The 17,294-nt window shown below is 43.6% G+C and overlaps 1 protein-coding gene across 8 annotated transcripts in view; it reads right to left on the bottom strand.

Annotated features, from left to right (window-relative positions):
- Window positions 1-17,294, bottom strand: part of LOC149317967 (guanine nucleotide exchange factor DBS-like) — a 292,013-nt gene that overhangs the window by 63,638 nt on the left and 211,081 nt on the right. For all 8 annotated transcript variants that reach the window (XM_089508735.1, XM_089508734.1, XM_089508737.1 and 5 more), the window contains exons 19-20: window positions 5,407-5,499; window positions 1,439-1,531 (exon numbers count right to left, since the gene is read on the bottom strand). In XM_089508735.1, the coding sequence (XP_089364861.1) occupies window positions 1,439-1,531; window positions 5,407-5,499 (186 nt within the window). The remainder of the gene's footprint in view (window positions 1-1,438; window positions 1,532-5,406; window positions 5,500-17,294) is intronic.

The following is a 17,294-nucleotide window of genomic DNA, read 5'->3' as shown; positions in this document are numbered from 1 at the left end:
AGCTTTCTGTTCTACTAATTTTCTGTTTGTGAGGTTAGAACAGGGATTCACAAAAAGGACTATTCAGAAGTGGTACCCCTAAATTCCACTTTATGATCTTAATTGGCATAGCCTACTGGCATTATTAGCATAGACTATGGTTTCTTACTATCTCAATCCCACTTTATTATGTTGCAGGTTTTATTGCTTAAAGTATGCTTTGGGTCTTTAGAGTGCTTGTTTTAAAGGTTTGGTCACCTTTGCGTTGGTCACTTTGCCACTGTACTACTGAATTCCAGTGATATACCAGCAAATTAAACAGTAAAGTAACACTTCTTTGATAGCATTATAAATTTGGTAGCAGCAGGGGCCCTTAGAGAAGATTGTAAAATAGTTGGTACCCATTGGCCATGTGTTGCCCACCCCTGCTTTACACCAACACTTAACACTTTGATCCAGATACCAAGAATAGACTGCCTTAGGTCTTAAAACGTATGCTAGAACTGATATATAAAATGATAACTGATTGCATCTGCAAACATGGTCTGCAGCTGGAAATGTAATTGAGGACTAGAACCAGGGGTGTAGCTACATGATATGTGAGGGGTAAAATGAGGGCACTGCCCCCCAAATAAAAATTCTGTGCCTTTTTTCTACAGTCTCCAATTTCCTAGCATTGCAGAATGTGAGGCACTAAAAATTGTTCACACCTACAACAGTGATGTTTGTTGTGTTTGCATTTCCTTGGTAACCTTGACTGCCTCTTTGTTTTGTATGCCTAAATGGTGTTTCTAAATGCACAGCTCAAATTTTAAGTTATTGCAGTGCTTGAAATTTGGGGATTGAAAGAAATGTTCACTGGAAAAGCAGAGGTCTTTGCCATTGTAATTTGCTATCAAGTTGACTTTGACTTGTGGCAACCCCATGGATGAGAGATCTCCAAGATTCCCCATCATCAACTGCCCTGTTCATCTCTGGCAAACTCAGGGCCATGTCTTCCTTTACTGAATCAATCCAATTATGGTGCTGTCTCCCTCTTTCCTACAGCACTCTATCTTACCAAACATTATTGGATGTTTTCCAATGAGTTACATCCAAATTACAATAGCCTGTTTAATTATTTCTGAACCTATACCTATACATTTCTAAACCTTAACATATACCAGTTTTATGCAAATCCCTACGCTTTTTCGGCCTCTTTTTTGGTGATACATTTCTTTTTTTCTGTCATGTGTAAGTGGCCATTATAATTGTCACCCATCAATCAAGAATCTGGAATTTCGGGATCTGCATATTTTAGAAAGTGTGAACATATACCAAAAGACCATGGTGGCTGGGGGATGATGGGAGTTGCAGTCTAAGACAGTGGAAGGAGTCCAAGTTAGTGAGAGCTAGTGCTGTAGTAACCCACTGTTTCTTCTTGCAGAAAGTGACTTCCTGGAATGGATTCAATTATTACCTTTAAAAGCAGCTGGTACTTGGTTATCCTCTGGACTGGTTTCAAGAGATAAGCATCAAGGGAAAGTTTATGGTCCAGTTTCCTCTGACATTCCTGGAAAAGAGGAAATGAAGAAAAGTGGGAACGAAGTGTTGATAGTCTGAAAAACGATCACAGCAGGCAGGAACACTAAGTACAGAATTACAATGCAATATCTTTTGAAGTTGTGAAGTCTGTTGCTTTTAGAAGAAAAATGTCATTTCCAGTTTAGAAACATGGATATCCTCTGGCAGCTTTTTCTTCAATGCATTTTTGTGTAGCATATGGTGACACAATTCAAAACATGGTCCCACAGCTTTGAGATGTAACTTACTTCACAGCTTTGAGACGTGACTTACTTTACATTACTTTCCTATTCTAGAATCCTGCAAGTATAACTATAGTGATGGGCATATCAGACTCCTTGCTCTGAATTATGAATCCAACAATGTAAACCTAGATGAAAATTTACGGTTATCCTGAAGCATCATCGTTGAATAACCTTTTCATCTGGGGGTACATGTATAATTTGAGGGCACATGAAAGAACTAAACAAGATCCTAAAGTGTAAAGATATACAACTGAACAATAAAGTTGGAATTGTCCAAGTCATTGCATTCCCCATCACTATGTACAGATATGAGAGCTGGACAATGAAGAAAACTGAAAATAAACTCATTTAAGATCTTTATCAATGAATTGGATGACAGAACTGGGGGCATACTTATCAAATTTGCAGATGACACCAAATTAGAAGTAGTAGCAAATACCCCAGAGGACAGGATCAAAATTCAAAATGACCTGAATAGACTAGAAAGCTGGGCCAAAGCTAACAAAATGAACTTCAACAGGGAGAAATGTAAGGTACTGCACTTAGGGCGGAAAAATAAAATGCACAGATATAGGATGGGGGACACCTGGCTGAATAAAACTATGTGTGAAAGGGATCTAGGAGTCCAAGTAGACCACAAGTTGAACATGAGTCAACAGTGCAATGTGGCAGCTAAAAAGGCAATTTTAGGTTGCATCAATAAAAGTATAGTGTCTAAATCAATTCTGCTTTGGTCAGGCTCCACCTGAAATATTGTGTCCAGTTCTGGGCGCCACAATTCAAAAAGGACATTGAGAAACTGGAGCATGTCCAAAGGAAGGTGACTAAAATGGTGAAGGGTCTGGAAACCATGCCCTATGAGGAACGCCTTAGGGAGCTGGGTATGTTTAGCCTGGAGAAAAGAAGGTTAAGAGGTGATATGATAGGCCTGTTTAAATATTTGAAGGGATGTCATATTGAGGAGGGAGCAAGCTTGTTTTCTGCTGCTCCAGAGACTAGGACCTGGGGCAATGGATGCAAGCTGCAGGAAAAGAGATTCCACCTCAACATTAGGAGAAACTTCCTGACAATAAGGGCTGTTTGAATGTGCAACACATTCCCTGGGAGTGTAGTGGAGTCTCCCTCCATGGAGATCTTCGAACGGAGGCTGGATGGCCATCTGTTGGGGATGCTTTGATTTGGATTTCCTGCATGGCAGGGGGTTGGACTGGATGGCCCTTGTGGTCCCTTCCAACTCTATGATTCTATGGCGCGTTACATACCGCCATAAGGGACGTCCTTAGGACGTCCCATTTTGAAAAAGGGGCGTCTCTTCCAGACGCCCCTTACTCTGTTACGGACAGAGTCCGTAACAAATGGTGGCGGCCGTTCCACACGTCCGCCGCCATTTTGACGTAACGGACGCTCTGCGTCCGCACGTCGCGGCCCGGAAGTGACGCCGCGAGTGCGCACTTTGGCACTTGCAGCGTCTCTTCCGGGTTGCCGGAAGGAGCGTGATTGTCGCGCTCCTTCTTTGCAGCGCGGAGGAGTCGCGTGATTTGGCTGCTGTGACTCCTCCGCGCTGCAACCGGCAGCGGCCCGAGACTGCCCCTTTTGGGCGGTCTGTAACGGGCATCAGAGTCTATGATTCTGTGTGCTCTGACACATAGGCACAGTAGGCCCTCAGTATTTGCTCATATATGATTCCAGGACCCTCTCCCATAGATACCAAAATGCATGAATGCTCAGATCCCATTAATTAGAATGGTGCTGTAAAAATGGCATCCCTTATATAGCACAGCAAATTCAAGGTTTGCTTTTTGGAATTTGTTTTGGTGAATATTTTCAACAAGTGGTTGGTTGAATTCCTGGATGCAGAATCTGTTGCAGTCTCTCAATTTCTTCTGAAATTTGGGAGGTTTTGTGGAGCAAAATATGTCCCTAATAAGGAAGGGCAGTGATTTCAATAAGAGGGCAAGAATAGGATGAAAACTTCCATTTAGTAAGGGACAAGCATATACAAAAAATGGGAAGATGGGATTAATGTAAGCACTCAGGAACTTAATTCCTTTGATGGGATTTACAAACACATTACCGAATATTGATTCAAGGGGAAGACAAATTTAATCGGGCGGGCTATGGAGTTGAGACTGCCATGGTCGCCTTAGTTGATGATCTCCGTCTGGGCATGGACAGGGGGAGCGTGTCCCTGTTAGTGCTCTTGGACATCTCAGTGGCCTTCGATACCATCGACCATGGTATGCTTCTGGGACGCCTGAGGGAGTTAGGTATCAGGGGCTCTGCTTTGCAGTGGTTCCGTTCCTACCTCTCGGGCAGATCCCAGATGGTGGAGCTGGGGGACTGTTGCTCCGATAGGAGGGCCCTGACATCTGGGGTCCCTCAGGGAGCGATTTTGTCCCCTATGCTATTTAACATTTACATGAAGCCACTGGCAGAGATCATTCGGAGACACGGGGCGCGGTGTTATCAGTACGCTGATGACACCCAAATAGTCTTCTCTGTGTCTCCGACTGATGCAGTAACTAAGGATGGCATCTCTCCTCTAAATGCCTGCTTGGAGTCGGTAATGGGCTGGATGAGGGAAAACAGACTCAGCCTGAATCCAGAGAAAACGGAAATACTGGTGATTGGCTCTCCTGGCCCGGGTAAGGAAATTTTTCCACCTGTCCTAAATGGGGTCACGCTCCCTGTGAAGGACTCTGTTCGCAGTTTGGGGGTGCTTCTGGACTCGTCACTTCACCTTACTGCTCAGGTGGATGCGACGGTCAGGAGCACCTGCTATCAGCTTCGGCTGATACGCCAACTGCGACCCTTCCTTGGCCGGGGGGACCTTGAAGCTGTTGTACATGCTCTGGTAACCTCTTGATTAGATTTCTGTAATGCGCTCTACATGGGGCAACCCTTGTACCAAACCCGGAAGCTTCAATTAGTGCAGAATATGGCGGCTAGGCTGGTTACTGGATGTTCCAGGGCCAGCCATATAACGCCAGTCTTGAAAGATCTTCATTGGCTGCCTATTTGCTTCCGGGCCAAATACAAGGTGTTGGTTATTACCTATAAAGCTCTAAATGGCTTGGGCCCAGGGTACTTGGAGGACCGCCTCTCCCCATATAATCCGCCCCGCACACTCAGATCGGGTGAGAGACATCTATTAAGAGTTCCAGATGCTCGTTATGTATCAACTCGGAGGGCTTTTTCTATTTCAGCCCCACAGCTCTGGAACTCCGTCTCCAATGAGCTTCGTACTTCCTCCTCCCTTGATACTTTTAAGAAGGATCTAAAGACCTTCTTGTTCCGCCAGGCTTTTCCCCCCGTGAGCCTTGTCTGTCATTCTTTCCCCTTGGCAGTGTTATGTTGTATTCCATTCTACACAGCCATTTGTATGGGGAGCTGTTTGGTTGTCTATTGTTGTTATTGTTAATTGTTGTTATTTGCTGGGGGTACTGGGGTTTGTGATGTTTTTAACTGTTTTTTATCTCTTGCTGTGCACCGCTGTGATTCTTGGAATAGCGGTATATAAATAAAAATTTTATTATTATTATTATTATTATTATAATTAATCTGAGAAGTGGAGATACTCTTGTAGAACATTTAATACCTCAAACTAATTAGTACTGACCTGAAAGAAAAGGCTGTCTCCACACTGTCTCCAAAGGGCTTCTGACCTTGGTTTGTTTTGGCAATATTTTTCATATATTTGGAGATCTTCCTTCTGCAACATAAAGCAAGTCAATGTTAAATAAATCAAGTCAAAATAACTTGTGAACAAGTTCCGAAAGAAAAATGGCAGAATGGTTATATAGTACAAGAGAAGAATTCAGAAGTAACTCTGACTCTCTACATTTCTTCTAAAATTTGGGCTTAAAAAAATCAGCATCCAGGCTGAGGAATATACATTACCTCTCATTTTCCTACAATAAACACTGTCATCCTTCCATAAGCAGTCCCATCTTAATCATGGCTAAAGTTATCCACAGAATCCATGTGGTATAGTAGTTTGAGTGTTGGGACTACGACTCTGGAGACCAGGGTTTGATTCCACTGGATGATTTTATGCAAGTCACATGCTCTCAGTCTTAGGGGAAGTCAAAGGCAAACGTCCTCTGAACAAATCTTGCCAAGAAAACCCCATGACAGGTTCACCTTACAGTCCCCATAAATCAAAAATGACCTCAAGTCACATAACAACAGCAAGGCTATCCAAGGGCATGTCTGCACTGGGGGAAAACACCAAATTCACCTGAAATTAGTGCTAGCAATCCTCACAATGTGCGACTACATCCAGGGACAAAATGACAAATCTGAGCCTTGACTTTGCTCTGAACTAATATACATCAGGAGAAAGTCTGATGTTTCCCAGAAACAGCTGGATTTTAACCAATTAGTTCTGATCATTCACCATGAGCTGTGCCATCCCCCTTCCCCAGGCTGATCAGGGAAAGGGCACAGCATGTTTTTGGAAACACCATCACTTCCTCATGTGAAGCTCCATGTAAAGCCTGCTTGGTGATAGTGGCATCACTAAAGTTGGCATCACCTGGTGCGCTAGCTCATGGTGTCACCCCCCCTCCATTGACCTCCTCCCCTACTACACCATACAGAATCCTTAGTAATGTTTTTTGTACTAATGTGACTCATGAATCAAAAGTCCCATATATGTAATGGTAATAGTTGTGACATGAACAATTCTTAGCTTGTACGCCATAGGCAGGTTTACTTTATCTATTTTATTGTTTGAATGTACAGCGCTGTGTAAATCTACAGTGCTATATCAGGGGTAGGCAAACTGCGGCCCGTGGGCCGGATGTGGCCCGGCAAGGCCTTGGGACCGGCCCCAGCCTGGTCCTGCCGCCGATTGCCGCCGGGGCCTTTGGGGGGCAATTGTCTAGAAGCCTCAGAAACATGCATTTATATTAACATTTTTTTAAAAATCAGCAATTTTTTTCACGTGTCCTCCATTTTTTTTAAAAAAGTGTCTTCCATTCGAAAATTTTGTCCTACATTTGTCCTGGTTTATTTATATATTTAATTTTTTTAAAAATTATTTAATTATGTTTTTTTTGGCTTCGGCCCCCCGGTTGTCTGAGGGACAGCAACCCGGCCCCTGGCTCAAAAAGGTTGCCTACCCCTGTGCTATATAAATAAAGCACAATAATAATAATAATATAATAAATTTACATAATTAAAATTATACCTTTAAATTATAATATCATATGCACAGCCTAAAGGTATTTGTTTGTACACAGTTGCATGCAGTTGAAGGGAAAATTCAGTAAGATGTGAGGCTTTTAAAGAAATTTAAAATTTTAACCACACCCCATTTCTGCCAAAAGGTAGATGTTTGAGGAGCAGGGATATTACCTTAGGCGGGTGTCACCTGGTGCAATCCACTCTCCCTGCATCCCCCTAGTGATGCCCCTACCTGGTGCACTGCTGTTTCTACTGAGATCAAAACAGGGTGCCTTGAGATCAATGGGGAGGGGATAGAGTGACCCCCTCCTTATGGATCATATGGTAGGGCACCCCATTCTGACCTCAGCAGAAGTGCTGGCATACCAAACAGGTTCTCACAGGGACCTCCTACCCACAAGGAAGCAGCAGTGGTGGCCAGGATATCCCACAACTGCCTCTTCCCTTCCTTGACAATAAAAACACACCACCAAGAACCTAGTCAGACTTTTTTTAGCAGGACTATCCAAATACTCTCACTGTGTTGGCCTGTGTGGATGACAATGTGGTGTCACACTGGATGCTGTCTGGTTATCATCATGGTCAGTTTGGAGCCAGTCTGGGGTGGCCAGTTCAGATATGCCCCAGGTTTTCCTTATCTCCAGACGTGTGTCCTCCCTTCAAAACACAATTCCAGAGCCTACTTGAAAAGCAATCCTCTTTAGCCTGGGAAGGACAGTGAACAGTTTTGTGCTGACAATCAGGACTTGTTCACCCCACTACCCAAAAATGACAAATCACAATGTAGAGCTCAGGAAGTATCAAAAGGTGGTACAAGATTCTCTTGGAATGTGTGTTTTGGTTGGCCCAATAAAAATATCACTGTTTTGTGGATTTTCAATGACAATGTGCTTTTCTCACTTTGTTTGTGACTTCTTGCAAGTGGAAGGTCTACTGCTTCAACGTCCACTGAGGAAAGCTTAAGGTAGAAAAACCATAGTTGTTTTAAGTATATATATATTTAAAAAACCCAATTTTATTGTGCTTGGCTGCAGATGGAGAAGTTCCTTGATGCCAAAGTAAACATGGCCACCCGTAAAACAGCTGGTTCCGATGAACTGAAGGCCCCCTTGCTGAGGAGAAGAAGCAAACAGCCAAATATTCTGGGAAGGCTGCCATACAAACAGACTTCTGTCTGGAAATCTTTTCCCCAGCTACCGCCCCAAGAGAAGCAGCAGCTTTCAGGAGCTGATGCGTTTTTTTCTGGCTAAAATTCTGCGGCGTCAAGGAAAGCCCAAGAATCCAAGAAAGCATGTCTTGGTGGCAGCTAAGGCAACATCTTGAATTAGGGTGACAAAGAGGCTTGAGTAACTTTGGCCCTAATCAGAGTCTGAAAACTTTATTTCTTTACTTCTCTGGACTGTGTGTGTTGTGTGTTAGAATCACAGAATCACAAAGTTGGAAGATCCAGTCCAAACCCCTGCCATGCAGGAACTCACAATCAAAGCATGACCAAAAGATGGCCATCAGACCATGCCTTATGAGGAAAGACTTAAGCAGTTGGGGATGTTTAATAATAATAATAATAATAATAATAATAATAATAATAATTTAACAATAACAACAATAATAAATTATTTATTTATAGCCCGCCCAATCACAAGGAATTCGGGCGAGTTACAGTAATAAAAATACATACAGAATACAATAAAAATTCAAAATTAGCCCCTTCCTGCCCCCTCACTCCCTCCAGGCTGGACGATGGCAGTTGCCATGGAGGGAGGGCTTTCTCTTGAGTTTAGCCTGGAGAAGAGACGGTTAAAGGATGATATGATAGCCCTGTTTAAGTATTTGAAGGGGTGTCACATTGAAGATTAATAATAATAATAATAATAATAATAATAATAATAATAAAAAAAAATTTATTTACATACCACCTTTCCAAAAAGATCAAAGTGGTTTACAAATTTACAATTACAAAATTTGTATGTTTATGTGTGTCAGTCATAGCAGGAGCATGAAGTATGCACCTCCTCCCTCTGCTTGCTAAAGCCACACAGAAATTGAGGCATGTACATTTCTATGCATTGTTTCTGAATGGATCTACTGTCAAAATCACAATTTGATTGAAGTTGAACAATGGAGGCAAGCTACAGGAAAAGAGATTCCACCTTAACACTAGAAGGAACTTCCTGACAGTAAGAGCTGTTTGACAGTGGAACACACTCCCTTGGAGTATGGTGGAGTCTCTTCTTTGGAGGTCTTTAAACAGAGGCTGGATGGCCATCTGTTGGGGATGCTTTGATTGTAAGTTCCTGCATGGCAGCGGCTTGGACTGGATGGCCCTTGCGCTCTCTTCCAATTCTATGATTCTATGATTTAAAAACCTCCAAAGGAGACTTTATCACATCCTTTTTGAATTCTGGTGCCCAGAACTGGACACAGTAATCCAGGTGAGGCCTGACCAAAGCAGAACAGAGTGGTACTATTACTTCCCTTGATCTAGGTGCAGCCTAGAATCACATTGGCCTTTTTAGCTGGCCTACCACACTGTTGACTCATGTTCAACTTGTGGTCTACTAGGACTCCTAGATCCCTTTTACATGAAGTCTTGTCCCCCCATCCTATATCTATGCAATTCATTTTTACTCCTTAAGTGCATAACCTTATATTTTTCCATGTTGAAATTAATTTTGTTAGTTTTGGCCCAGCTTTCTAATCTATTCAGGTCATTTTGAATTTTGATCCTCTCCTCTGGGGTACTCCTCCTAATTTGGTCTCATCTGCAAATTTGATAAACATGCCCTCTGTTGTTTGCCTTCATGTCATTTCCTATCACAGAGTTTTCCTGGCAAGTTTCTTTAGAGGGGTTTGCCATTGCCATTCTCTGAGTGTGACTTTCCCAAGGTCACCCAGTGAGTTTCCATGGCTGAGCCAGAGATTTGAGACCCAGCAACATCAGGGACTGCCTGAAGGAAGAGGCCCCTCCCTCCTCAACTGTCACCTCAGCCTCAGAGGGAGCGATCAGGCAGACCCGGCAACATCAGGGACTGCCTGAAGGAAGAGGCCCCTCCCTCTTTCAACTGTCATCTCGGCCTCAGAGGGAGCGATCAGGCAGACCCCGCAACATCAGGGACTGCCTGAAGGAAGAGGCCCCTCCCTCCTTAACTGTCATCTCGGCCTCAGAGGGAGCGATCAGACAGACCCGGCAACATCAGGGACTGCCTGGAGGAAGAGGCCCCTCCCTCTTTCAACTGTCATCTCGGCCTCAGAGGGAGCGATCAGGCAGACCCCGCAACATCAGGGACTGCCTGAAGGAAGAGGCCCCTCCCTCCTTAACTGTCATCTCGGCCTCAGAGGGAGCGATCAGACAGACCCAGCAACATCAGGGACTGCCTGAAGGAAGAGGCTCCTCCCTCTTTCAACTGTCATCTTGGCCTCAGAGGGAGCGATCAGGCAGACCCAGCAACATCAGGGACTGCCTGAAGGAAGAGGCCCCTCCCTCTTTCAACTGTCATCTCGGCCTCAGAGAGAGCGATCAGGCAGACCCAGCAACATCAGGGGCTGCCTGGAGAAAGAGGCCCCTCCCTCTTTCAACTGTCATCTCGGCCTCAGAGGGAGCGATCAGGCAGACCCAGCAACATCAGGGACTGCCTGAAGGAAGAGGCCCCTCCCTCCTCAACTGTCATCTCGGCCTCAGAGGGAGCGATCAGGCAGACCCAGCAACATCAGGGACTGCCTGGAGGAAGAGGCCCCTCCCTCCTCAACTGTCATCTCGGCCTCAGAGGGAGCGATCAGGCAGACCCAGCAACATCAGGGACTGCCTGGAGGAAGAGGCCCCTCCCTCCTCAACTGTCATCTCGGCCTCAGAGGGAGCGATCAGGCAGACCCAGCAACATCAGGGACTGCCTGAAGGAAGAGGCCCCTCCCTCCTCAACTGTCATCTCGGCCTCAGAGGGAGCCATCAGGCAGACCCAGCAACATCAGGGACTGCCTGAAGGACGAGACTTCTCCCTCCTTTAACTGTCACATTGTATTTTGTATTGTATTGCAATTTTTTACTGTACACCGCTATGATCATTGCAGAATAGCGGTCTATAAATAAAATGTATTATTATTATTATTATTATTATTATTATTATTATTGAACCCTGAGCTTCAGAGTCATGGTCCAATTCTCAAAACACTGCATCACACTGACTAGAAAAAATTAAAGTTGGTTTAATTGTATTTTAACTTTTGTATGAAGAATTTTAAAATCTGCATTGTGTTTTTAAGGTGTTGTCTGCTACTTGGGGTCCCATACTAGGTGGGATATCAATTAAATTACAAATTAAAAGAAATGTGGGATATAAATTATGCCACCTATGGTCCCATACAGGGCAAGATATAAATTAAAATATAAATAAAAAGAAAGGTGGCATATAAATTAAATAAACAACACATTTTCCAGAATCCCTCAGCTGGCTGGAAAATTCTGGGAGGTGTAGTCCATAAAAGTAAGTCTCTTCCAAAAGTTTGCGGCAATTCAGTACTTAATGCTTCAGAGATGAAGGCCAGGAATAAAGGGTTGTTTGTTTTGGAAACTACAATGCTTTTACAGGTGAACAACTTTGATTGCCTTTAGGAAATTTATAGTATTATCACTATTTTATGAGGTATCCGGTTAATGGTGTTAAAAAGTATCCTCCCTACAAATAGCTGCACAGTTCCTGCTCTCTGGGTGAAGACCTTGCACTGGAGCTTTAAACAGGCAGCAAACAAAAGTTAATGGCCCATTTAAAACAAAAATTAACAGTTGATTTGTTTTAGGAATCTAAATAACTCATCACATTCTTCTATGCCTGGCAGACTGCAAAAGTAACCAAAGCAACAGGCAAATAAATCCAAGAAGCTGCACATGCACAAAAGGCGACACAAACTGAATCACACGACAGATGCAGGAGCATGTTATGTTCATCGGCCTCATGCTAATTTTTCCCTGAGTTCATTCTTCCATAGAATCCCTCCAATTTGTTTTGTAAGCAGTCCTAAATTCTGCAAAAGAATAAATGTCATTGCTAGGCTGTTATCTCCAGCCTTTTCCTTTAGGCAACTCTGGTGACTAGGTTCAGAATCAGAACATGGCGACAGGATGTCATGACCACAAAGTAGGATAAGGCAAGGAAAATGTTGGAAATTCAGTGAAAATGTGGGACATTACTAAATAAAATAAAATAAACACTCATATGAATATAAATTTATGCTCAAAGTGGAGGACATTTTGGAATTCCTCCTGGACAGAAGGTTGAAATGTAGTGCATCTCCTGGAAAAGGAGGACGTCTGCTCTCTCTGGGTCACAATGGAGTAGTGGTTACAACGTCAGATTAGGATCCTGGAACCCAAATTCAAATCTCTTCTCAATCATGAAGCTCACAGGCTTCTTCTGTCTGTCTGTCAGTCCCGCTGGTCCAAAACACACTGCAGAAATAATCCACGTTGAGACCTGGCTTGCCCTGGCTCAATGCTAGGGGATTCTGGGAACGGAAGTTTAGCCTTCTCTGACAGAGAGCTCTGATGCCACAATAAACTATAGTTCCCAGGATTCCCTAGCACCAATTCAGGGCAGTTCAAGCAGTCTCATACTGGATTATCTCTGTAATGTATTTTGGACCTCTGTCTGTCTTGATATCTATCTATCTATCTATCTATCTATCTATCTATCTATCTTATTGGCTTCTCTCCCACAATATTTTTATGGACATTGAGAACCATGAATTTGTATAGCACTATGCATCTGTATCTCTCCCTTAGCCCATCTGGAGGAAGGATAGGATATAAATGTTAATTGTAATTTATTGGTGCAAATGTTCTCATATTCTAATGTACATGAATGACCCCACACTACAGAGTTGCTTAAAACATTGTGATGCCACTTTAACTCCCATGGCTCCATCTTGGATCTGTAGTTTCATGAGACACTTAGGCGGGATACAGACCTCCGCTTTGCGGCGGTCTCCCGCCGGCGCCATTTGCTCTGCAAGGGAGCTGTAGCAGCCAAACCGCGCGGCTCCCGCGCGGAGCACAAAAGAAGCTCCATTTCGGAGCTTCTTCTTGCGGCGCCTTTATGATGTCGCGAGGCGCCTGGCGCGGACTCGCGACGTCATAGGCGCCGCGACACGTCTGGACGCTATGCGTCCAGTACGTAAAGATGGCGGCGCCCATGTGGAAGGGGCGCCGCCATCTTGTACGTATTGTATACATACTAGGGTTAGGGGGGTGCGGAAGCACCGCCCCTTCCTAACCCTAGTACGTATACAATACGTACTATATGGCGGTATGTATCCCGCCTAAGAATTTTATGTTGAAGAGCTCTACTCCCAACCTCTGGAATGCCCTTCCATGGGAGGCTATGCTTGCCCCGTAGAATCACAGAATCATAGGACTTTATCTCACAGATGCAAATTGGAGGCAAACCGGTTAAATCCCGTGCAGAAATGGGATTTGTTTTTCAGACGTGTTGGCATCAATGCAACATTAATCCGAACGCAAAGTTGACAAAACACAGTCCTTTTGACTTTTGGGAAGTTCATGAAAGTAAAAAGGAAGAGATTTTGTTGATTTTGCATTTGGATTAAAGTCGCATTATTTCTCATTGACGTAAAGGTGGTCTAAAAAACTACCCACTTTTGCGGGTTATTTCTAATTTCTGTTCAGGTTAACCCCAAATGTCGTGCGCAAAACAACCTGCTTTTTTGAGTTTTTTTCACTTTAAATCCAGTTTCTGGATTTCTGTCCCATGTGATAAACTCCACTGAGTTGGAAGACACCTAAGGGCCATCCAATCAAATTTCATTCTGCCATGCAGGAACTCACAATCAAAGCACCTCCGACAGATGGCCATCCAGCCTCTGCTTAAAGACCTTTTCGGCAAGCAAAAATGTTTTTATTTAAGCAGGCTTTTAAAGGCAACATGTGTGTTTTAGTTATGTTTCTAACTTTTTGCATGTTTCAATATTAATTTAATACTGTTTTAATTAGATGATTTTAACTGTTTTTAAATTCTTATTGTAAAGTTTAAAAAACTTTATCTTGTGAGCCACCTTTGGGAAAGGTGGCATAAAAATGAAACAAATAAATAAATACTCCATTCCTTTTATCCATGGCATTGAGTTCCTCACTAAACTGGTGATATAGTAGAACCAGGGTTCCTAAGGACAGAAGTCCAAGACTTGACTAACAGGGAACATGACATTATGTGGCACACAGATAGGCTTGCCATTTCATGGCTCCAGGCGGGACCTGCCCGGTTTTTTGACCTTGGGGAAGGTCCCGCCCAGCCTTTGCATTCTGTCCCAGGGCCAGCTGGACTCCTGGTTCTTGCCTCCCCTTCCCAAAGCAGCCTCCGTTTGTGTTGGAGAGGCTCCCAGCTCCTCCATCCCCATTGGCCAGGCAGGGAGGTGGAGGAGGTTTTCATTCAGCATGGTGGGACTACAGAGAGAGCTGTGGAGGAGGCAGGCAGAGAGGCAGTGCCTGGTAGGACTCTTTCTGGAGGGAGAAGGGTTTCCCCAGGGTTTGGCAAGGTTTCTTCAGGGAGGGGTTGCCATTGCATCCTCTGAAGTTGAGAGAGAATGACTTTCCCAGGGCTTTGCAAAGAGAGGATTGCCATTGCCATCCCCTGAGGGTCAGAGTGTGAGATTTAGCCCAGTGGGATATGTTTATGTCCAAGCAACAGATCGAACCCTGGTCCTTCTCTACCACTGCCTCCTAATGTCCCTTAATTCTATTATTATTATTATTACCATTATTATTATCTGAGAGAGTCTGCTTTTTCAGATGCATTTAGTCTCAGAAGTGTTCCAAAATCTACATGTCCCTTAAGTCTATTATTATTATTATTATTATTATTAACTGAAAGAGTCTGCTTTTTCAGATGCATTTAGTCTCAGAAGTGTTCCAAAATCTACATGTCCCTTAAGTCTATTATTATTATTATTATTAACTGAAAGAGTCAGCTTCCCCAGATGCAGTCTCAGAGGTGCAACAAGATCTCTGTCATATAAGGATTTATATTAATGTGTTTTTCAAATATATATATATATATATATATATATATATATATATAGAGAGAGAGAGAGAGAGAGAGCTTTTAGTTGGTTGTGTCCTCCATTTTTTGAATGCCCTACATTTTGGGCTAAATTTTGTCCTACAATTTGCCCTACATTTTATTCTTGATTTGGTCCTACATTTTTCTACGTTTTGTCCCGGTTTGATGGTAGTGAATTATGTCAACCCTACACACAGATTAAGGGAACACATAATATGTGCCACACACAGCTGTGTCTGCCAAACTCTTGTACCCTCTGGATTGGCCATTTGGCTTGGACAAGGTGACCTCAAAGCAATGCATGCCTATTCTTACAATGCTATTTGTGCAATTAATTTATTTATACCCAGCCTTTCCACTCCCTGAAAGGTGCTCAGAGGCAGCTAACAAGAATAACACATAGATTAAAAGCAACACCACAATGAAATCATAATATAAAAAGAAACAAATAAAAACAAACCATTAAAAACACATCCATAGGAAACACAGCCAACAGTGCACAACTGGTTTGAGCTTATCGCAATAGCAAACCAGCCTGTATGCCAAAGCCCTGAGTGAATAAAATTAGCTTTGCTTGGCAGTAAATTAGTAAGGAAGGGAGTTTGGGAAAGTACCTTTTTTATTTTGTTTTATGAATCCCAGAAATCCACAACTAGAATGGTAACTGATCATAGCGGCTGGAAATGCTACTAAGAAAAATAAGTTGCTTTAACTATGCAACACTGGCTTGCAGTGGGGAGTTTCCAGTCTGTATACATCTGTGTGGAGAGCCATCTTGCTGTAAAGGTTTGAGGGTTGGACTATGGCTCTGGAGACCTGGGTTCTTATCCCAGTTTGTCCATGTAATCCCACTGGGTGACCTTAGGCAAGTCACACTCTCTCAGCCTCAGAAAATGGCAATGGCAAACCCCCTCTGAAGAAACTTGCCGAGAAAATCCCATCCTTTCCTTCGCCTTAGAGTCGCCGTTAGTCGGAAATGATCTGAAGGCACACAACAACAATACGTCTGTGCCAGCCTCCTCATGATATATCTTGCTTTAACAAAACATCTTTCTCTCTGGTTTCCATGGAAAAAAACTCCAACAGAGTGGAGGTCTGCACTCTGCTGAATTAGCAGGAACACACTGGAACTATCTCACTTTAGTGGAACAACAACTGAATGCAATCATCTGCAGTTTTTTTTTAATCGTTGCCATTTCATTTGTGCTTACAAGGTTTGTCATTGCAGAACATCAGTGTTTTCCTTTTTCTATATTGTGCTGTCTGATCCTCAGAGTGTTCCAGAGGAAATAAGAGAAAGAGGAGGCAGAGCCCAGCTCCATATTGAGAGAACATGAAGCTCCAGTTATCTAGATTGTAAAAATGGCAGGTTGTGGCTCCAGGTTTTTCTCTAAAATTTAAAGAAGCTGAATGAATTTGGAGGTATAGGGGTTTGAGTCTTAGTTTGTTATCACATGATGGAAATTGGAAATATAATCCAATGTCATCCCGAACACAATCATGGGTATTGCTGGCATTCTGAATGCAATTCCACAGCAATCCAAAATTAAGTACATTCGGTGAACTAGCGAATTCACAAATCCTATTCCCAGGCTATTTTGCATTAAATTCAATGTTGTTTGGTGTGATATGCATGTCTGTTTTGGCCCTGGTATTCCCCCTGCATCAATTCCCATGATCCTCCATTTTGTTTTGGCTTCCCGGGCTCCTAGTTCTTCCCGGGCAGCTGGGAGGAGAAGCAGCTGTTTTTGACAGGAAAGGGGGGGGGATGCTCTCCATTAGGCGTCATGCGAGCTTTCTCTCTGCCCAAAATGGTGGGCTTGGGGCTTGCCCTGCTCCTGGCCCCTTGTGGAAACTGGGACCTTTTTGCCTGCCTGCCTGCAGGGCCAGGGGGTTTCAAAAAGAGAAAAGCTTCCTCCCTTTTGATTAGCCCCAAAGAGTTCTTCTTCTTCCCTCATTCCTCCTCCTTTGGGGGAGGATGGAGTGGGGCAGCCTAGGGACTGGGGATCTGTTTTCCTCCCCTCAGGGGCATCGCTCTTGGCTCACAACAAACTCCAGCTCCCAGAATTCCATAGCCTTGAGCCACAAAGAGTTAAAGTGGTGCTAAACTGGGTTATTTCTCCAGTGTGGATGTAGCCTTAGTCACCAGCTCTGGTTCCTGCACAGTTTCCCCTCCCCTTTCCCCTCTTCTGACTCATGGCGAGGAGGCAGTGCCATTGCCTTCAATGGGACTCTCAAGGGGCCAGGTTAG

The sequence above is a fragment of the Sceloporus occidentalis genome, unplaced genomic scaffold, assembly GCF_023333645.1.
Source record: "Sceloporus occidentalis isolate IW3139 unplaced genomic scaffold, rSceOcc1.0.p SCAF_2, whole genome shotgun sequence".
NCBI lineage: Eukaryota > Metazoa > Chordata > Lepidosauria > Squamata > Phrynosomatidae > Sceloporus > Sceloporus occidentalis.
Note: the sequence above shows the minus strand (reverse complement) of the source record. Positions and strands in the feature narration are given on the sequence as shown.